This window comes from Botryllus schlosseri, chromosome 3 (assembly GCF_051294905.1).
Source record: "Botryllus schlosseri isolate E-star chromosome 3, Bs_hap1, whole genome shotgun sequence".
Lineage (NCBI taxonomy): Eukaryota > Metazoa > Chordata > Ascidiacea > Stolidobranchia > Styelidae > Botryllus > Botryllus schlosseri.
The window spans coordinates 33,639,581-33,663,305 of NC_137238.1; the positions used below are offsets into that span (position 1 = coordinate 33,639,581).

The following is a 23,725-nucleotide window of genomic DNA, read 5'->3' on the forward strand; positions in this document are numbered from 1 at the left end:
GCTGGCTGTAGTTTGCCCACCCTTGATCTAGAACTATTTCGTTCTAGATATCTTTGTGGAAAGTAGGCCAGGCGTACGGTGTATACCGGCGGTCAATGGAGGGCGTTCAATCGCCACAGGAGCTTTTACACGAAATGAGCGGACGTGCAACATAAGTCAGGTTACGGTATAAAATGTGATTTCTCGCCCCGTTCAAGCGAATAAAGTGATAGTGTTGCGAAATTTTACTTCGGCTACGTTGTCGCAACTCTCAACTAGCACTCAGTGTGTGTTTTGACGTGAAGTCAAAACGCAGCCGTAACTATAACCGTGCTCTGTGGGTTGCTAACGAAAGAAACCATGATCGACTCGTGAATCGTGATACTCATCAACGCTGGGTATACATGACTGAAAGGAGCAACACGGTAGCTTTGAAGGTAAATATATTTCCTGTAAAACAGGTAAAAAAGCGACGATTCCAAACATCTCACTTTATTCATGAGTGAAGGTACCATCATAAAGCGGAATCGATCATGTATAAATGACACAATCAACAGTAATAAAAAGGTGGAAACAATTTTACGCCGAGAATAGATTGAATTGAGCGGTAATTACTACAAAATATTATTAATACTCATATTTAATTCCATATCTATATAATATAAGCTTCATATATTTAATACAATGATTCATTTATTAATTACACTACGCATTGTCAGGTAATCGTGATAACACCACATGTCCCTCGTTATTTTCAATGTGCTACGTCATCAAGGATGATTCATTGTCGCCTTGGAGACCACTCATCAATCTGAAAATCACAGAGATAGTAAATTACATACATAATGGGCCCGAACCCGAGGGGGCGTCACGATCAGGTAATAACTGCTTACCCCTTACATTGTGCTTTTTGTCATCGCCGTCTCTTCGTCGCTGGTGTCGTCACCATTGATGGAGTATGACGTTGGCGATGGTTTGTCGTCACTTGACGGCAGACAGCATTGTAACTCGTTGGCATCGATCTGGCTGTAGCTTGATTTCACTGTAACCTGCGGAAAAGTGAGTTTCTTATTCGCAACGAAAATTAAATTCAAATGTCGTTGTAATCGAAACTTCTGAAGGGGCTCCGTCCCCCAGACGCCGCCTTTCGCACCTGTTATTACCGCCTTTGCCCTTTATTTTAGTGCGCCATATGGAACGGACGTCATGTGCGTATGACAGTATACACACGGCTTTGAAGCAGGCTTAAATATAGCATTGCTTTAGCTCCAGAGCCTTCTTTTGTCATAAATTGTAAAATTATGAGAGAAGTGACCCAGCTAACTATATCTTATGTCTTCATGTTGAAGATGTATGGCATGTAGCGTGAAATAATAGAATAGCGAAACAACTGCTGCAGTCTAAATAGACCACACTGATCTGGAAAGCTTTCGGCTGACATTTGTAATAAGCCTGCACACCACGTCACGGTTTGAGCCAGGCGCCGGGATAAGGACATATCTATTTTATTGCATGGGTGCAAGGATAGACTGCATAAAAACTAAGTAACTCTGCCGCATGCAGAGACGTGATGGCATTATCGGAATATGGGACTTTTCTCACAAATGCTGAGATTTGATGATGATTGACTCATATGTACGGAATTATCTTCTTGATTGGTACACGTATTTCCACGTTTATTCGCTATATTCCCTAAAAAACCCTAAAACAAAGTGGGGGCTCTTCGAACAGGGGGAACCTATTAAAGCCACCACTGTGTACCATAGACTAGATGAGTTAAATTGGCAATTGTCGAACGTAGCCACCGTCGATCGGATGGTAATATAGACAGTACGCGACGACTCGGCCCAATCTAATTTTTGAAACTTTCTTATTCTGAGTGCTTTTCAGATCTTCAAATTGTGCGCATTATAAATTTAATTGGGCTGATATTCACGGCGTTATACTTCTACTTCTTATTGAGTACCAACGTTGGTTTCTTTGACGTGCTCTCTGCTCACTATTACGCTCAGAAGTCAGGCCACCGATGAGCTGTAAGATTGATGACCTATGTTGTCCGTTTTTCGCACCAATTCACAGCTAACTTCGTACGCCGACGGATCAGTCAAATTACCTTATAGTAGAACCATGTTATGGTATGGATGGCGGCCATGATGCAGCTGTTTATGATGAGATGCCAGGAGTAGAACATGGGAAGCATCATGGCGCTGCCGGGATCTTTTTCGTTCCATTTTTCGCCGCCGACATGGTCGCCGAAGAGAATGAAGGCCAAGTGAAACAGCCAGCTTCCCATCTGAGAATGAATGCGACAGTGTTACGAGTAGGGTTGCATTTAAAACAAAAATCAATTTAAAACAAACATGTTTAAAACAAGACCCGTGTTTAAAACATGTTTTTATTGTATTTTTCAAAGCCATGACGTCACGAATATTCAATTGATACGTCATGGTGGATTGACATTGACAATTGAAAATACAGGGTAAATATAGCTCCTACGAGGAAATATCTACGTACTATATGGCTGTTGAATCGATTATTTTGAGGGTGCACACATTCCATCGTACACGTCGGTTATGTCGGGTGCTGGTAATTGTCCGTAGGCTCATACAACATGTGTTTTGGAAAGTATTTACACAATTATGGCACAATTTTGCAACTTGAAAAAAAAAAAATTTTAAAAAAGGACTTCGTTTAAAACACTGTTTGAAATATGTTTTAAACAACCATTTGTTTTAAATGCAACCCTGGTTACGAGTAGGGCTGGGCAAAATCGAGTACCTGAGTAATTCGATTCTGAATCACGTAATAAGCTTCGAGTCGAGTCGAGTAATCGAGTATCACTCATGATGACGTCATAACAGAACGTAATATGTGAAAGTTCAAATATGTACCTTTTATACCACCACAAAGAATATAATGCTGTTATCCATCACATTAAAGAGACTTTGATATTTTTTTTCGACCATACCGATTTTATTGCACTTGGGGACAATGTTGTGGGACGAGCTTTTCACTAGTAGCTTTTTACTATTTGTTTCGTATGCTACGATACAGTCAAAAAAGCTTTCAAGGCTACAACAGCAAAGATTACTGTCGAAACTATTATTCACATTGATAGAGCGGGCGGCCATGCATTGTTAGTCCTAAATTGATTTAAGATTGTCATGAAGTTTGAAATCACGGGAAAACTCATCAGGGACCCGGGAAGAATAGAAACCCGGTAGGTGATCCGGATGAGCCGTTCGAATTCGTGTTTGTTAAAACACGTCAACAGCCTGCTTGTATTTCGAGGCACGCACTATTGTTCCGAACTTAATTTCACAATGATTAGGGAGGGGCGAAATACAATCGAGTACCTGACTGGTTTGATTTCGAGTCCAGCATTAAGTAGGCCTACCCTAATTTCAGCACCCCAAAATGGGACATTTTTTTGCCAGAAAGTAAAAAGAAAATAATAATTGATGATGTTTAATGATGATGATGTTAAATTTCCTTGGTAGGCAAAAGTTACAAAAGCAAGCAAAAGATATGCCAAAGCAGACACAAAGACAATAAATAAAATATAATTTTTAGATTCAGCCAAGGAATACCTTGCTGTTCTCTGCACTTTGGACAATAAGGATAATTTTAAAGAGATCATGAAACGGTTTACACGAAATATGATGGAAATTATAAACAAGATTCTCCGAACTGATCCTATACTGCGACAGTAGTATTATACACGGTAACGAGGCGCGCCCCAATCAGCGTCGAGTATTTGATCACGTGACATCTGTTAGCCAATCAGAATGCAGAACGAAGTGGGTGTGGTTCCAATACGAGAGAGGTTTTGGTTGTGCGAGAGATGCCATAGTTCCAGTCCAGTAACGCTGAGATATTTATTACGTCATGTTTGCGTAAGTTGATTACCTTCAATATGATTGCGTATTGCAGTTGAAGCATGTACAGTATTGATTACGTCATATGCGCAGTTGATTACTTTAGTTATTTCGAGAGCGTCTTTGCTTAGTTCCAGTAATGCTGAGATATGATTACGTCATGATTGCGTCTAGTTCCAGTCCAATAACACTGAGAAATATTTACGTCATTATGATTGCGTATTACAGTTGAAGCATGTTCAGTAATGATTACGTCATATGCGTAGTTGATTACTTTAGTAACGCTGAGATATGATTACGTCAATATTGCGTTGATCGCCTTTGTTATTGCAGTTGAAGCAAGTGCAAGGCAGTATACAACGTGTAATATTTATTACATGATTATTCGCTGTACGCTGTAGATTGAATATGTGTAATAATATAAAAATTGGCTAAAATTGTGAATATCTAATCATTGTGAAAATAGCAATTATCTCATGTTGTTGATGAAAATGATCAGCTTACGTTGTTATAAGCTCCTAAGCATGATTTAAATATGTTTTAAATATTTCATTTTTTAAATAATATTACTTTGCTTCTAACTTTGGAATAATAATTATTGATAATATTTTCATTATTCATTGAAATCATTGTAGCTTATAACGGTGTACATCTTTTAAATATTATTGTAATGATTTCAATTAATAACAAAAAAATATTATCAATAATTATTATTCCAAGTTAGAACCAAAGTAATATTTTTTTCAAAAATGGAATATTTAAAAAATATTTAAACCATGCTTTGGAGCTTATAACAGCGTAAGCTGATTATTTTCATCAACTACACAAGATAATTGCTAATTTCACAATGATAACATATTCAGTCATAATATAAAAATTGGCTAATATTGTGAATATCGAATCATTGTGAAATTAGCAATTATCTCATGTTGTTGATGAAAATGATCAGCTTACGTTATTATAAGCACCAAAGCATGATTTAAATATTTTCAAATATTCCACTTTTTAAATATTATTGCTTTGGTTCTAACTTTGAAACAACAATTATTTATAATATTTTTTCATTATTCATTGAAATCATTGTAGCTTATAACGGGTGAACTGAACATCTTTTTAATAATATTGTTGCTTTGTGAATATCTTATTGATTTTTAGTTAAATTATCGATTATCTTGTATAGTTGATAAATTAGTTTGTATAAAAGAAGTTCACTGTTATAATCTACATGATTTCAATGATTATTAAAAATAATTTTAATATTAAATCTAACAAAGTAATAATATAAAAAAAAATTGGCGAATATTGTGAATATCTTATCATTGTGAAATTAGCAATTATCTCGTGTTGTTGATGAAAATAATCATCTTACGTTGTATTAGGATTTATTTTACAAAACTGTAGTGTAAAGGTCTTTAGTACTTTGGAAAAAGTAGTTTCTTTCTACTTTACTAAATTTGATGTAAAGTGTTCGACGATTTAAAAAATTTGTATTTATTTTTCAAAATTCCCAGTATAAAAGTTTTTACAAAATCGACTTGAGTAAGTACTGTCACTAGGCAAACCCTAGCAGAGTGTACTCTGATAAATGTAGTAGTAGTAATCGATTATCGCGAAATAAATAGATAACATACAATATGTGCTTTGCTACGATATCTCATAAATACTTTCATTTAATGTATACAAGTAGGTTATTTATACGTTAAGCCAAGAATAAAAAATTAACGCTGTCTCCATAGAAAGATATTTAAATATACTAGAACGGTTACATCTGGACGCCTGCAAGTAAGAACGTAAGCTGGTCATTTTCATCAACAACATGAGATAATTGCTAATTTCACAATGATTAGATATTCACAATATAAGCCAATTTCTATATTATTACTGAATATCTTATCATTGTGAGGTTTATTCAACTCTCATTAATCCGGGATTCTAGAACTACTGAAGTCTCATGGAATTATAAAATACCGTGCTTTGCAAACAATGTAAAAATAATAGAAGCGAAGTTAGCTTGGTTCCCTGGGGACATCTATGCCTTTGTCAGGAATGTTCATCCAACGATTAGGTAATTGAATACGCGCGCTTATCAATGCGTCTTGAAAAGCTAGTGGACGGGAAGTGAATACCCTAGACAAGTCCGAACCTGTATATATTGCAGCATATTAGAGATAGCTTGCGCAATAGCCCTAAATACAACAAAATGCGGAGAGCTGATATCGCAATAGGTGCGCGGTATTTGACAATAACAAAACCCAATTGTTCGAACTTAGTGGATCCCATACCGCATTGTTAGCTCTAAATACTTAACCATTGAAAAATCTATTCCCCAATGAGTTAGACAGCAATGCGTTAGTCGTAGCGATTCAATCACGTGCTCTATAATAACAAAAACACAAATGACTTGGTGGATATCACTGCTAGCTCTAAATACCAGTCGCATAGCTGAGGCTAAATGCCGTAAATAACTACTGAGTTGGCCGAGTGGTGACTTACTCGCTCGGAAATCGTCACTTCTTGCACTTTACTAAAAATTTGCTGCTACTAAAATGGTAAAATGTACTTTTTTCAATGGCCTTGATGAGCAGCGTCAGTTTCATCTATATCCTATCATGCATTTTCGCACAGCAGAATGACTTATCGCATCGTAAAATATCAAAAATACATCGAGAATCTGCAGACCCACACTGCGAAATATTTGAGTTTTACGAATTATCCTTCAAAGTGAGCATACATATTGGATATCATCCAAACCCTCTCGATATCGAAATAATTGATTATTTGGAGTACTCAAGTATAGGTTTCGCCTGCTTGGGCTATACTTAATCAAGCGATTATCTGTTTAGACTAGAGTTTTCAGTTATCAGACAAATATTACCTTCAATACTTACTTTTTTTAGTCACTCGGAAATCAGCACATCATGTACTTTGGAAGAAATTTACTGGTAATAGAATGTTGAAATGTACTTTTCCATTGGCCTTGATGAGCGGGCCCAGTTTCATCTATATCCTACCATGCGTTTTCACACTTCAGAATGACTTATCACAATGAAAAATAGCACAAATACATCGAGAATTGGCGGAGTCTCACTATACGATAATTGAGTTTTACAAATTATCCTTCGAAGTGAACCTACATGTTGGGTATTATCCAAAACCTCGTAGAATGTCGCTCCGAGCGACAAATCCTTTGAATTAAGGTGGAAGCAGCTATTTCCGACTAAGTAAAATGTTAGTATTCTAGGTCAATTTCTGCTTAATTCTGAAACTATAGTGGATTTGAAGCAGTATAATATCATAAACACTTGAGAGTATTTGGTACATGTACACTAAAAACTTACTTGAGTATACTCTGAAGAAGTCAACATTTACTTGTTTAGCAGCTCGGAAATCATCACTTCTTGTACTTTACTAGAAATTCACTGCTGATGAATGAGTAATCGACTTTAGTCGATATTTTCGTACTACGAAACTGAAGAATGAATAGACGCGTTTTCGAACTATAGAAGGATATAGTCTCTACAAAATGTTTTTGATATCAAAATAACTTTTTTACATGAGTGGTCACGTATCTTAATATTCAAATAACCCAACACAGAACTAGTATTACAAGAATATCATAGTTCTTGTACCAAAGTTGTGTGTGCACAATATATGTTTAAGGTAAGTCCTACACATTCATGATTTCGTCCGAGTTTGTATTTTAGAAAATAATATACCGACATCGCGACATCTTTCAAAAACAAAACCATGATCACTGCTTGAGAGACCTATCAATGTCATCACAGTAATCTTGTAACTTCCACAAAAGAGTAGATATGTATTTGACTTTCGTTCCACAAAGCTAACGCGCAAACAATTTACTTTACTAACGAGAAGTATCGAGTAATCGAATGATTTTCCCTTACATCAAAACAAATAGAATGTAGATTGTACAACTATATTTCTAACGTTCCCAACCCTTTGCACACCGCAGTTGTAAATCACACAAGCAACAAGTTTCGAGAAACGAGTTATTGAATAACGTGAAAGTGTTTTTCCAGTGTCAAGTCGTTATGTTGATTAAAGCATATAATGTAATACCATGAAGTGAGACTTCGAAACCATCGGCAGTTCTCCATGAGCAAATATCGTGTTCTACAAGTGTTAAGATATAGTATTATGTAGCTAGTAATTGATGCACGTAAACTCGGGATCGAACCAACGTGTGTTAACTTGCGTTATTATGTACCTAGTAATTGGTGTGAGTAATGCCGCAACTGCTGTTGTTCAATGCATTTACCATGTTCTTAGCAAGCATCTTAATAAGGATAGACAGCCCTAAGCAAATAATGTAAGTATGTATGTATGAATGATTGGTCTAATGATGCTTAACGACAGAAGCTGGTCTTCTATTCTATATTCCGAAATAATCAAGTTCGTGGTTTACCAACACCTAGCCTCATAGAAACTTGGTAGAATCACTTATAAATCCTCACGTTCACTTAACTAAATCTAATTTGATACTCGAGTACTGAACCTTAATTTTCCAGCAGTGTGATAGACGCCGTCAGATGGTACTCAACATCGCATAATTCTGCTCGAATACAAGTAAAAGTACAGATTTCAAAGTAAGTAAGTAAGTAAGTAAGTAAGTAAGTAGGTAAGTAAGTGAGTAACTGGTTGTTTGTAGACTATATCTCCACTTCTACCTTTCAGAGATGTTGAGCAGAGAAGTACATGTGTTTCTTCAAAGTAGTCAAGTAGGTTTTTGGCTACATGCACCAACTACTCAAGTGTTTATGATATAGACCTGTTTCGAATTCAAGACAGTTTCAGTATTAAACAAAAATGGACCTTGAATACTAACTTTTTATAATGTGAAATTTTAAATGCATAAACGAAGAAACGTCACTTTTACAATGCTTCGGTATGATTTCTATATTATTCCACTCTCGTTATTGGACTGCGGTGTGACGGTGAGCTATATCTCGATGCCCGGGCTTCCGAATTAATTTTTTCGATTTATTCTACCCTATGTAGATTTAACATAAGGAAGGTTATTTCACTCATAAAATTTGAAATACGTATTTGCTCGAGTTAAAGCCATAACGCTTGGAGTGAAATTTTACATGGTTTTCGTTAATATCCAACTTGGCTAATTCCGAAATGTAAATTGAAAAACTGAAATATCGCATAGTAGGACTTCGCAAATTTTCGATATATTTTTGCTATTTTTTCATGGTGATAAGTCATTCGGGACGGTGAAATGCATTATAGGAAATAGATGAAACTGGTACAATTCATCAAGACCCCTGAAAAAAGTACATTACATTTCAACATTTTATTAGCAGGTAATCGAAATACCACAAACTGTGCTAACCTTCGGAGTTGTTAAGGAAAGAAGTACTCGCACTTCTTCGGAGTAGCCTACCCAAGTAGGTTTTTCGCCTCGATGCACCAAATACTCTCAAATCCATATGATATTGGAGTGCTTCAACTTCATGATAGTTATAGTATTAAGCGGAAATATACCTGGAGTACTAACGGTTTACTTACTCGGAAATGACTACTTCTATCTTATTTTAAAGGATTCCTCGCTCGACGCGAAATTTTATTAGGTTTTGAATAATATCCAACATGTAAGTTCACTTTGAAGGCTACTTCGTAAAACTCAAATATTGCACAGTGAGAGTTCGTTAATTCTCGATGTATTTTTTGGTATTTTTATTGCGGTAAGTCATTCTGCAGCGCGAAAATGCATCGTAGGATATAGATGAAACTGACAACGCTCACCAATACCACTGGACCACAGAAAAAGTACGTTTCAATATTTTAGTAGCAGTAAATTCCTAGTAAAGTACAAGAAGTGATGATTTCCGAGTGAGTTAAAAAGTAAGTATTGTAGGTATAATTTGGTCGAAAACCGAAAACTCTGAAATAGAAGTAGATGCAGTGTAAAAAAGTTAATGACTTGATTAAGTATAGCACAAGCAGACCAAACCTATACTTGAGTACTTCAAAATGTACAAGTACTTCGCTATGGACTCCCTCTACGTAAAAAGTGACTAGGTTTTAGACTACTTTATCGGTACTTGACAGTTTCAATTTTAGATAAGATTTGGAATAAAAACTAGCTCATTCACCCACTTGGAAATCTCTTCTTCAACCTGTACTTGAGCGTAACAAGTGAATCTCATTTAATATTAATTCTACACGTACACTTGACCATATTTTAGGACTTACATAATTACTTTTCCATATATTTGAAGTCAAGTCTGTCAAATAGCAGTATATGTTACGATGAGCTTATATTCGTTCTGTTTGCTCATCTTGACTAATGATATTCACTCGGTGAGCTCTCCAGTAATAGCCTTGGGACTTAGAACAGTGTTATATGACATCATAGCGATACAAGGTTACGACAGTTTATAATTAGCTACCTTACGACACCAAATTTCGTTAGTTCATCTCCACCTTCAAATACCGTCTTATACAAATATTGTGTATACGCAACAAATACATATATGGCTATGTTGTTGCAATCTGCAAAAAAGTACCCCCCTGAGTAACCAATTTCTGGTAGGCTATGCATACAAATGAGGACAGTTACATCAACGAGTCGTAACTTGTTGTATTATGTAGCTAGTAATTAGTGCAAGCAAGTCCGCAACTACTGTTCAAGACCTTTTCCGCGTTTTTTGTCAAGCATCCTCGTAAGGACAGACAGTCCCAATCAGCTAATGTAAGTGTGTATGTATGTATGAGGGGTCTTATGACGGTTGACGAATGAAGTTGGTCGTCTATTCTATTCCGAAATAATCAAGTTAGTGGTTTTTAACAGCACCTCACCTCATAGAAACTTCAGTAGAATAACTTATAACTCCTCACGTTTACTCAACTAAATCTAATTTGATAATCAAGTACTGAATCTTAATTTTCAAACGAGTTCAAATTTTACTCTAACTTATGAGATAACATATAATAACTTTTCACGATGCAATGTATTTTACAGCATGAGCCAAGTGATTTCGTAATTAACACAAGATAATTAAATGAATTTCTAGAGTATTATAAGACATTCGTGTCATCCTCCTTCGTATATCATAAAAGAATATCTACTGCAGTCGATTTGTAATTATTTGCGCTGTGTTTGATTAACTCAATCATGTCACAGGGATTTTTAATAAAAAAAACTCTTTTACAGCATAAACCAAATAATTTCATAATAAACACAAGCTAATTTCATAATAAACATAAAAATATTTCCGCGCCCTCCTAAACCTAATTCCTCCTAACCCTATAACCTAATCCGGAGGCGCGGAAATATTTTTATGTTTATTATGAAATTAGCTTGTGTTTATTATGAAATTATTTGGTTTATGCTGTAAAAGAGTTTTTTTTATTAAAAATCCCTGTGACATGATTGAGTTAATCAAACACAGCGCAAATAATTACAAATCGACTGCAGTAGATATTCTTTTATGATATACGAAGGAGGATGACACGAATGTCTTATAATACTCTAGAAATTCATTTAATTATCTTGTGTTAATTACGAAATCACTTGGCTCATGCTGTAAAATACATTGCATCGTGAAAAGTTATTATATGTTATCTCATAAGTTAGAGTAAAATTTGAACTCGTTTGAAAATTAAGATTCAGTACTTGATTATCAAATTAGATTTAGTTGAGTAAACGTGAGGAGTTATAAGTTATTCTACTGAAGTTTCTATGAGGTGAGGTGCTGTTAAAAACCACTAACTTGATTATTTCGGAATAGAATAGACGACCAACTTCATTCGTCAACCGTCATAAGACCCCTCATACATACATACACACTTACATTAGCTGATTGGGACTGTCTGTCCTTACGAGGATGCTTGACAAAAAACGCGGAAAAGGTCTTGAACAGTAGTTGCGGACTTGCTTGCACTAATTACTAGCTACATAATACAACAAGTTACGACTCGTTGATGTAACTGTCCTCATTTGTATGCATAGCCTACCAGAAATTGGTTACTCAGGGGGGTACTTTTTTGCAGATTGCAACAACATAGCCATATATGTATTTGTTGCGTATACACAATATTTGTATAAGACGGTATTTGAAGGTGGAGATGAACTAACGAAATTTGGTGTCGTAAGGTAGCTAATTATAAACTGTCGTAACCTTGTATCGCTATGATGTCATATAACACTGTTCTAAGTCCCAAGGCTATTACTGGAGAGCTCACCGAGTGAATATCATTAGTCAAGATGAGCAAACAGAACGAATATAAGCTCATCGTAACATATACTGCTATTTGACAGACTTGACTTCAAATATATGGAAAAGTAATTATGTAAGTCCTAAAATATGGTCAAGTGTACGTGTAGAATTAATATTAAATGAGATTCACTTGTTACGCTCAAGTACAGGTTGAAGAAGAGATTTCCAAGTGGGTGAATGAGCTAGTTTTTATTCCAAATCTTATCTAAAATTGAAACTGTCAAGTACCGATAAAGTAGTCTAAAACCTAGTCACTTTTTACGTGGAGGGAGTCCATAGCGAAGTACTTGTACATTTTGAAGTACTCAAGTATAGGTTTGGTCTGCTTGTGCTATACTTAATCAAGTCATTAACTTTTTTACACTGCATCTACTTCTATTTCAGAGTTTTCGGTTTTCGACCAAATTATACCTACAATACTTACTTTTTAACTCACTCGGAAATCATCACTTCTTGTACTTTACTAGGAATTTACTGCTACTAAAATATTGAAACGTACTTTTTCTGTGGTCCAGTGGTATTGGTGAGCGTTGTCAGTTTCATCTATATCCTACGATGCATTTTCGCGCTGCAGAATGACTTACCGCAATAAAAATACCAAAAAATACATCGAGAATTAACGAACTCTCACTGTGCAATATTTGAGTTTTACGAAGTAGCCTTCAAAGTGAACTTACATGTTGGATATTATTCAAAACCTAATAAAATTTCGCGTCGAGCGAGGAATCCTTTAAAATAAGATAGAAGTAGTCATTTCCGAGTAAGTAAACCGTTAGTACTCCAGGTATATTTCCGCTTAATACTATAACTATCATGAAGTTGAAGCACTCCAATATCATATGGATTTGAGAGTATTTGGTGCATCGAGGCGAAAAACCTACTTGGGTAGGCTACTCCGAAGAAGTGCGAGTACTTCTTTCCTTAACAACTCCGAAGGTTAGCACAGTTTGTGGTATTTCGATTACCTGCTAATAAAATGTTGAAATGTAATGTACTTTTTTCAGGGGTCTTGATGAATTGTACCAGTTTCATCTATTTCCTATAATGCATTTCACCGTCCCGAATGACTTATCACCATGAAAAAATAGCAAAAATATATCGAAAATTTGCGAAGTCCTACTATGCGATATTTCAGTTTTTCAATTTACATTTCGGAATTAGCCAAGTTGGATATTAACGAAAACCATGTAAAATTTCACTCCAAGCGTTATGGCTTTAACTCGAGCAAATACGTATTTCAAATTTTATGAGTGAAATAACCTTCCTTATGTTAAATCTACATAGGGTAGAATAAATCGAAAAAATTAATTCGGAAGCCCGGGCATCGAGATATAGCTCACCGTCACACCGCAGTCCAATAACGAGAGTGGAATAATATAGAAATCATACCGAAGCATTGTAAAAGTGACGTTTCTTCGTTTATGCATTTAAAATTTCACATTATAAAAAGTTAGTATTCAAGGTCCATTTTTGTTTAATACTGAAACTGTCTTGAATTCGAAACAGGTCTATATCATAAACACTTGAGTAGTTGGTGCATGTAGCCAAAAACCTACTTGACTACTTTGAAGAAACACATGTACTTCTCTGCTCAACATCTCTGAAAGGTAGAAGTGGAGATATAGTCTACAAACAACCAGTTACTCACTTACTTACCTACTTACTTACTTACTTACTTACTTACTTACTTTGAAATCTGTACTTTTACTTGTATTCGAGCAGAATTATGCGATGTTGAGTACCATCTGACGGCGTCTATCACACTGCTGGAAAATTAAGGTTCAGTACTCGAGTATCAAATTAGATTTAGTTAAGTGAACGTGAGGATTTATAAGTGATTCTACCAAGTTTCTATGAGGCTAGGTGTTGGTAAACCACGAACTTGATTATTTCGGAATATAGAATAGAAGACCAGCTTCTGTCGTTAAGCATCATTAGACCAATCATTCATACATACATACTTACATTATTTGCTTAGGGCTGTCTATCCTTATTAAGATGCTTGCTAAGAACATGGTAAATGCATTGAACAACAGCAGTTGCGGCATTACTCACACCAATTACTAGGTACATAATAACGCAAGTTAACACACGTTGGTTCGATCCCGAGTTTACGTGCATCAATTACTAGCTACATAATACTATATCTTAACACTTGTAGAACACGATATTTGCTCATGGAGAACTGCCGATGGTTTCGAAGTCTCACTTCATGGTATTACATTATATGCTTTAATCAACATGACGACTTGACACTGGAAAAACACTTTCACGTTATTCAATAACTCGTTTCTCGAAACTTGTTGCTTGTGTGATTTACAACTGCGGTGTGCAAAGGGTTGGGAACGTTAGAAATATAGTTGTACAATCTACATTCTATTTGTTTTGATGTAAGGGAAAATCATTCGATTACTCGATACTTCTCGTTAGTAAAGTAAATTGTTTGCGCGTTAGCTTTGTGGAACGAAAGTCAAATACATATCTACTCTTTTGTGGAAGTTACAAGATTACTGTGATGACATTGATAGGTCTCTCAAGCAGTGATCATGGTTTTGTTTTTGAAAGATGTCGCGATGTCGGTATATTATTTTCTAAAATACAAACTCGCACGAAATCATGAATGTGTAGGACTTACCTTAAACATATATTGTGCACACACAACTTTGGTACAAGAACTATGATATTCTTGTAATACTAGTTCTGTGTTGGGTTATTTGAATATTAAGATACGTGACCACTCATGTAAAAAAGTTATTTTGATATCAAAAACATTTTGTAGAGACTATATCCTTCTATAGTTCGAAAACGCGTCTATTCATTCTTCAGTTTCGTAGTACGAAAATATCGACTAAAGTCGATTACTCATTCATCAGCAGTGAATTTCTAGTAAAGTACAAGAAGTGATGATTTCCGAGCTGCTAAACAAGTAAATGTTGACTTCTTCAGAGTATACTCAAGTAAGTTTTTAGTGTACATGTACCAAATACTCTCAAGTGTTTATGATATTATACTGCTTCAAATCCACTATAGTTTCAGAATTAAGCAGAAATTGACCTAGAATACTAACATTTTACTTAGTCGGAAATAGCTGCTTCCACCTTAATTCAAAGGATTTGTCGCTCGGAGCGACATTCTACGAGGTTTTGGATAATACCCAACATGTAGGTTCACTTCGAAGGATAATTTGTAAAACTCAATTATCGTATAGTGAGACTCCGCCAATTCTCGATGTATTTGTGCTATTTTTCATTGTGATAAGTCATTCTGAAGTGTGAAAACGCATGGTAGGATATAGATGAAACTGGGCCCGCTCATCAAGGCCAATGGAAAAGTACATTTCAACATTCTATTACCAGTAAATTTCTTCCAAAGTACATGATGTGCTGATTTCCGAGTGACTAAAAAAAGTAAGTATTGAAGGTAATATTTGTCTGATAACTGAAAACTCTAGTCTAAACAGATAATCGCTTGATTAAGTATAGCCCAAGCAGGCGAAACCTATACTTGAGTACTCCAAATAATCAATTATTTCGATATCGAGAGGGTTTGGATGATATCCAATATGTATGCTCACTTTGAAGGATAATTCGTAAAACTCAAATATTTCGCAGTGTGGGTCTGCAGATTCTCGATGTATTTTTGATATTTTACGATGCGATAAGTCATTCTGCTGTGCGAAAATGCATGATAGGATATAGATGAAACTGACGCTGCTCATCAAGGCCATTGAAAAAAGTACATTTTACCATTTTAGTAGCAGCAAATTTTTAGTAAAGTGCAAGAAGTGACGATTTCCGAGCGAGTAAGTCACCACTCGGCCAACTCAGTAGTTATTTACGGCATTTAGCCTCAGCTATGCGACTGGTATTTAGAGCTAGCAGTGATATCCACCAAGTCATTTGTGTTTTTGTTATTATAGAGCACGTGATTGAATCGCTACGACTAACGCATTGCTGTCTAACTCATTGGGGAATAGATTTTTCAATGGTTAAGTATTTAGAGCTAACAATGCGGTATGGGATCCACTAAGTTCGAACAATTGGGTTTTGTTATTGTCAAATACCGCGCACCTATTGCGATATCAGCTCTCCGCATTTTGTTGTATTTAGGGCTATTGCGCAAGCTATCTCTAATATGCTGCAATATATACAGGTTCGGACTTGTCTAGGGTATTCACTTCCCGTCCACTAGCTTTTCAAGACGCATTGATAAGCGCGCGTATTCAATTACCTAATCGTTGGATGAACATTCCTGACAAAGGCATAGATGTCCCCAGGGAACCAAGCTAACTTCGCTTCTATTATTTTTACATTGTTTGCAAAGCACGGTATTTTATAATTCCATGAGACTTCAGTAGTTCTAGAATCCCGGATTAATGAGAGTTGAATAAACCTCACAATGATAAGATATTCAGTAATAATATAGAAATTGGCTTATATTGTGAATATCTAATCATTGTGAAATTAGCAATTATCTCATGTTGTTGATGAAAATGACCAGCTTACGTTCTTACTTGCAGGCGTCCAGATGTAACCGTTCTAGTATATTTAAATATCTTTCTATGGAGACAGCGTTAATTTTTTATTCTTGGCTTAACGTATAAATAACCTACTTGTATACATTAAATGAAAGTATTTATGAGATATCGTAGCAAAGCACATATTGTATGTTATCTATTTATTTCGCGATAATCGATTACTACTACTACATTTATCAGAGTACACTCTGCTAGGGTTTGCCTAGTGACAGTACTTACTCAAGTCGATTTTGTAAAAACTTTTATACTGGGAATTTTGAAAAATAAATACAAATTTTTTAAATCGTCGAACACTTTACATCAAATTTAGTAAAGTAGAAAGAAACTACTTTTTCCAAAGTACTAAAGACCTTTACACTACAGTTTTGTAAAATAAATCCTAATACAACGTAAGATGATTATTTTCATCAACAACACGAGATAATTGCTAATTTCACAATGATAAGATATTCACAATATTCGCCAATTTTTTTTTATATTATTACTTTGTTAGATTTAATATTAAAATTATTTTTAATAATCATTGAAATCATGTAGATTATAACAGTGAACTTCTTTTATACAAACTAATTTATCAACTATACAAGATAATCGATAATTTAACTAAAAATCAATAAGATATTCACAAAGCAACAATATTATTAAAAAGATGTTCAGTTCACCCGTTATAAGCTACAATGATTTCAATGAATAATGAAAAAATATTATAAATAATTGTTGTTTCAAAGTTAGAACCAAAGCAATAATATTTAAAAAGTGGAATATTTGAAAATATTTAAATCATGCTTTGGTGCTTATAATAACGTAAGCTGATCATTTTCATCAACAACATGAGATAATTGCTAATTTCACAATGATTCGATATTCACAATATTAGCCAATTTTTATATTATGACTGAATATGTTATCATTGTGAAATTAGCAATTATCTTGTGTAGTTGATGAAAATAATCAGCTTACGCTGTTATAAGCTCCAAAGCATGGTTTAAATATTTTTTAAATATTCCATTTTTGAAAAAAATATTACTTTGGTTCTAACTTGGAATAATAATTATTGATAATATTTTTTTGTTATTAATTGAAATCATTACAATAATATTTAAAAGATGTACACCGTTATAAGCTACAATGATTTCAATGAATAATGAAAATATTATCAATAATTATTATTCCAAAGTTAGAAGCAAAGTAATATTATTTAAAAAATGAAATATTTAAAACATATTTAAATCATGCTTAGGAGCTTATAACAACGTAAGCTGATCATTTTCATCAACAACATGAGATAATTGCTATTTTCACAATGATTAGATATTCACAATTTTAGCCAATTTTTATATTATTACACATATTCAATCTACAGCGTACAGCGAATAATCATGTAATAAATATTACACGTTGTATACTGCCTTGCACTTGCTTCAACTGCAATAACAAAGGCGATCAACGCAATATTGACGTAATCATATCTCAGCGTTACTAAAGTAATCAACTACGCATATGACGTAATCATTACTGAACATGCTTCAACTGTAATACGCAATCATAATGACGTAAATATTTCTCAGTGTTATTGGACTGGAACTAGACGCAATCATGACGTAATCATATCTCAGCATTACTGGAACTAAGCAAAGACGCTCTCGAAATAACTAAAGTAATCAACTGCGCATATGACGTAATCAATACTGTACATGCTTCAACTGCAATACGCAATCATATTGAAGGTAATCAACTTACGCAAACATGACGTAATAAATATCTCAGCGTTACTGGACTGGAACTATGGCATCTCTCGCACAACCAAAACCTCTCTCGTATTGGAACCACACCCACTTCGTTCTGCATTCTGATTGGCTAACAGATGTCACGTGATCAAATACTCGACGCTGATTGGGGCGCGCCTCGTTACCGTGTATAATACTACTTGCGACAGATCCGCGTATGTACAAAAGGTTCAGATGTCACGGAGAACGTCGAACAATGTTTGCAATAACAATTGAGGAGGACTGGTTGGACAATTTGTTGGATAACCTATTCAGCATGTTCCATGGCTACAATATCTTTTCGGCACTATAAATACAGCGTCTCGTCTTAAATTATTGATGATAGTAATATCATCCAACTCGAAATGCGCAATAACAGGACATTTGGGCATTTTGGAGAATCTTCAGAGGACATTCCAATTTTCTTGAGTGAGGATATATATACGATGGACCTACATGTTAAGTCAAGTATGGTCGAATACCATTCAGTATAACGACGCACATGTAAACGCGAATTGCAAAGTTCCGATAGATGTATCTTTGATACGATCGCAAAGAAAACACTGCCTGTTTCGCTTAGCAAACAAATGTGTTCTTGTTTATTAACCATAACTACGGCGTACAACATGTGATAATTCTCTGATGAAAATGTCGTGTCTCCGCGAACATGCGTGTAGCCTTCGTGCTACGTCTTGGATGCTGTATCGACGTTTCTTGGCGAACGGTAATTCCCGCCGAAAAAATAGTTATTTGTCGAGAAAGATGTATAATTTCGGTGCTCGATAAAACACTTTTCCTACAAGATTCGAATCATTACAATCAAATCGAGTCTCGAGTGCTTGAATCGAGTCTAGTTTACTGATATAATACGCCCCTATCACCTAAAAGTTCTATTACCAAGAAAAATTACAGTTTCGATACTTTTTCCCAACGCGGAACCCGCGAAACCTCAATAGGTTTCATCAAACACTAGGTGTCGCCAGACTCTGGGTGCTAACGGCCGTTGTTCCGAAGTTTTAATTCATCCTTTAACGAGCTCACGGTCCAAGTAGAGCACGTTGTAGCCATTATTTACAGTTGGGAAAGCACCCTACAGGTTTCTGACAACGGTATCGCGTACGTAACAACTGCGACTACCACCCAAAGTCTGGCGATACCTAGTGGTTTGATGGACCCTATTGGTCGTATCACATCATCCTGTGAAGCCGTGGTCTACCCACAGCATTGTCACAAAGCACAATGACGTGTTTATGGCCAAAATGCCAAATTTTCTTCACGTGGTGAGGTAGGCTACCCACGTTATTTATATGTGGTCGCATAAAATGCACAGCACACATTTGAGCTCTCCATATCATCCACGGGGGCCATAATGAGTGGCACTTGAATACTCAACCGGATTTGGCCCAATATTAAGCCTAATACTCGTTTCGTAATCGAATTACTCAGGTAGCCGGCTCAGGCTCGCTCAATACAAAACTGTCAGTAGATTCCTGATATTATTTTACAGAATTAGGGGGTAATTAATAATTAAACCGCGGAACGTGTAGAGTAATTCAGATACCACAATCGGTACTAAGAAGGCTTCCCTATTATTTTTCCAGACTCTAGAAGCATAAATATCATGCGATATTCTGTCCGTGGTATGTCACGTCTAAGGACGCTAATGTGCGAGTTAGACATATGCGCATATTGGTTATGTATCATCAGGTAATGATTTACCATCTCGTTATCGAATGTATACATACCGTCGGTAAATAATAAGGTACGCAAAATCGAAGCTCTAAATTATCACGGTTCGGATCCGAACGCCAACTGGGATCTCGAAGTAATTCCCAGATTAATACACAATTATTTTGACATCATTATTCTAAGCAAATCTCCTTAAACTGTTTTTGTAAATACTCTGAAATTTGATATCACATTTTGTGGAATGTTACGGAAGGTATTTGGAAATTAAATATTCACACAGCTGGCGCTCATTAAAATGGAATTGAAGAATGAGCATAACAATAATCGACACATTAGGTTTGAACTTTGAGGGCATCGTGCTTGGAGTATATGCGGTCCAAGATATAATATTTGATCGGAGATACCACGCTTTTATCATTTGAGGATCGTGATTGTTATCTGGGATATTATGTTTGGTTACCAACTGCTGTTATGGCGGCTATCATAATCTTAAGAATAACATCCACACTGTTCATCCATTCTCTCCATATCTAGAAACTGTGACATGTGTTGTCCGATAGTAACTTCGTCACATTGGGCCAAGGGCCTTAGGCACTGATTGGTTTCTGATTTCAAACACTACTCCAAGTCGTTTCGATACCCTTCTATCTTTCTATAGTATCGCAATCTTGTTGCGTATGAATCTTATGAACTTATTAATAAACATTTACTGATACTGATTGAGTGATTGAACGGACCCATCAAGGTCGATGTCGCATCGTGGAACGCATGGGCATTGAGAAGGACATGCATTCTAGATCTTACTTGCATGACCAACAATGTATGCAGCCAGACAAGCTTCTGGTCCTCTTGAAACCACACTTCCAACGTAAGCGCCAGGCAGATACCCATATTGGCGTAAAACAGCAGATGGTGCGACTGTGCTTCAAGGGATTCCTGAAACAAACATTATAGGATTCAGAGCAGGAGATGTATACACGCGAATCAGTAGCCTATTATCGGATGCTCGAAGTAAGATTTCAATGTTTACGCCATCATCGTGTAGACATTGGCTTCACAATCTGCGGTCCATTAGTCGTTTTCATGGGGTATGAAAATTTTATCATCTCCAACAAAAGAGATAAATTAAAAGTTAATGAAAACCGTCAACTCTAGAAGTCGCAAGAACAGGCGGCAACTCGATTAAGTTTGAAAAAGATATTTAGACCACATTTTGGAAAACACTAAAAATTAAGAAAGCATAAACTGAATATTTATTAACTTACTATCGGGGTTGTAATGACTCGAGTCCGACTCGAGTCACGATTTTCTGATGACTCAACTTGACTCGAGTCATTTTCTTCAAATACGGAAATGACTCGACTCGAGTCAATCTGTGCATCGTCTCGACTTGGACTCGAGTCATTGCGCAGGACTCGAACCAAGTCATATGACTCGAGACTCAGACGGCCAAGACCGACATTTCATTGTTATTTCGAGGAATAGTAAAGCATCCAGTTATCCACCCTATTGGGATTTTGTCCATTGTTACTGGTACTTGAAAATGAGGCCAAAAACTGCTAAAACTGAGGAAAATTAGTATATTATAAATGCGAACCATTCGATATCACCAAACAGAGTTGTTAAAAGTGGGTTTACCAAGACTTTAACTGGAAACAGAGCAGGCAACACAACCACTTGGACGCGGACTCGAGTCATAATACCATGGGTCGGACTCGACCCTCTGTTCGATGACTTGGACTCGGACTTGACTCGGTGGTGAATTGAAAATGACTCGAATAAAGATGTCGAAATAATTGTCTATTAATCTGGGAATTACTTTGAGATCCCAGTTGGCGTTCGGATCCGAACTGTGATAATTTAGAGCTTCGATTTTGCGTACCTTATTATTTACCGACGGTATGTATACATTCGATAACGAGATGGTAAATCATTACCTGATGATACATAACCAATATGCGCATATGTCTAACTCGCACATTAGCGTCCTTGACGTGACATACCACGGACAGAATATCGCATGATATTTATGCTTCTAGAGTCTGGAAAAATAATAGGGAAGCCTTCTTAGTACCGTTGGTGGTATATGAATTACTCTACACGTTCCGCGGTTTAATTATTAATTACCATGGCTCGGACTCGACCCTCTGTTCGATGACTTGGACTCGGACTTGACTCGGTGGTGAATTGAAAATGACTCGACTTGACTCGAGTCAAAACTATAAAAGTGGGATTGACTTGTGACTCGGAGCCTTGTGATTTGGTTACAACCCTGTTAACTATACTAACTAATTAGGCTACTGTATAGTATAGTGTTTATGGTGTATTGTATTTATATAATTTTATCACAACCTTTATATCAGGGTAATTGTTTTTATCATTCTAACTACTTTACCCTCTCAAGTAGCTAGTGACAGCAGTCAAACCGGACTATAAAAATTTCAATCTGTAGAAGTACTGATATGAAAGAAATTTTGGATTTGTTAAATAAAAAATGTCAAATCCAAAATTCTCTAGTCTATTGACTTCGCTTCTGCGAGTTGTGATTAAACAAAATTTGCTATGCATCGTATTTAGATAACCTAACAATTTCATGGGTAGTAGGTAAAACGTGAAATTTTATTTTATTTATCTTTGATTGGAAATATTATTTTTGATATATATTTATAGAATTATATTAACTTCTGCGATAGCAGGGTCGGCAAATTAGACAGCATGCTTATGGGATGGATTTACATTCAGAATCCATAGGTCCCAGAACGTCATAATCCGAAGAGGTTGAATAAGTTCGCGCCGGCTAAAGCTAACATTTTACACTTTCTCGTGACCAAGCAATTCCGCTTTTGCTGTGCAAAGGGGCCCATCAAGGCGCAAAACGAACTAGAACTGTAACCATAGAATTCTTTCAGTTGGCACGCGCAGACAATCGTCCGTCATTGTTACGCACGTTTTCAAAGTGTGAATGGCCGTCAGGGACCCTTTATTTACGCCGGGTCATCCAGTCACGAAATCAAGCATCGCAGAATATAATAAAACAATGGAAAACGTAAACGTCGGAGAAAAATACGTTATTGACTTGAAGGTCATGTCAGAGGGCGTCATTTAATGTGAGATGTGAAATGACAGGGGTCGACAATCGTGATATACGCGCATTGTTTCTTAACAATAATAATAATAATCGCATATTCAGCAGTTCTATTATTTTTATCCGTCTAAAGAAACACAATTTACCAAAAACATCAACTCCCCCCACAACCGCGTGGTTTATACAAGTTTTGATCTCAAATTTCAAATAATTCATAACCTTAACCGCACTCCAAGTAATGTGCTGCTACATATTTACAGAGAAAGGTGGGAGAAGTTTATAATTGTTCTTGTACGTGTGATCGATTGCCCCACTTCATTCTTACGGCATATTAACATCACAAACAGCTCTCGGTGAGTGGCGTAGCCTGTAATCGAATACTAAAAGAAAATACTAAATGTACACAAGATAGTCGACACGGTCGACAACGGCTGAAATTTCAACTTTCAAAGCTAGCCTACTAATGACTGTCCGTATCTATGGGATCTCGACGGTTTTGCTTGGGATTGTGATTATATTATCTTGTACCGACGGCTGTGTCG

The 23,725-nt window shown here is 36.0% G+C and overlaps 2 protein-coding genes across 3 annotated transcripts in view; both read right to left on the reverse strand.

Moving 5' to 3' along the window:
• Nucleotides 1–405: 405 nt before the first annotated feature.
• The window catches only part of LOC145435122 (transmembrane protein 45B-like), a 28,695-nt gene continuing 5,375 nt past the window's right edge, over nt 406–23,725 (reverse strand). Inside the window, exons 4-7 of one of the 2 annotated variants that reach the window (XM_080312395.1) lie at nt 20,903–21,034; nt 2,093–2,272; nt 880–1,028; nt 406–790 (exon numbers count right to left, since the gene is read on the reverse strand). In XM_080312395.1, coding sequence (XP_080168521.1) covers nt 742–790; nt 880–1,028; nt 2,093–2,272; nt 20,903–21,034 — 510 coding nt within the window. In that variant the 3' untranslated portion in view covers nt 406–741. Of the gene's footprint in view, nt 791–873; nt 1,029–2,092; nt 2,273–20,902; nt 21,035–23,725 lie in introns of both variants that reach the window. The other variant, XM_080312396.1, reaches the window with a different exon arrangement.
• LOC145435103 (kelch repeat and BTB domain-containing protein 3-like) overlaps nt 22,243–23,725 on the reverse strand; it is a 273,848-nt gene continuing 272,365 nt past the window's right edge. The window contains exon 2 of the transcript XR_013913712.1: nt 22,243–22,335. The gene's annotated coding sequence lies outside the window, so the exon portion shown is untranslated. The remainder of the gene's footprint in view (nt 22,336–23,725) is intronic.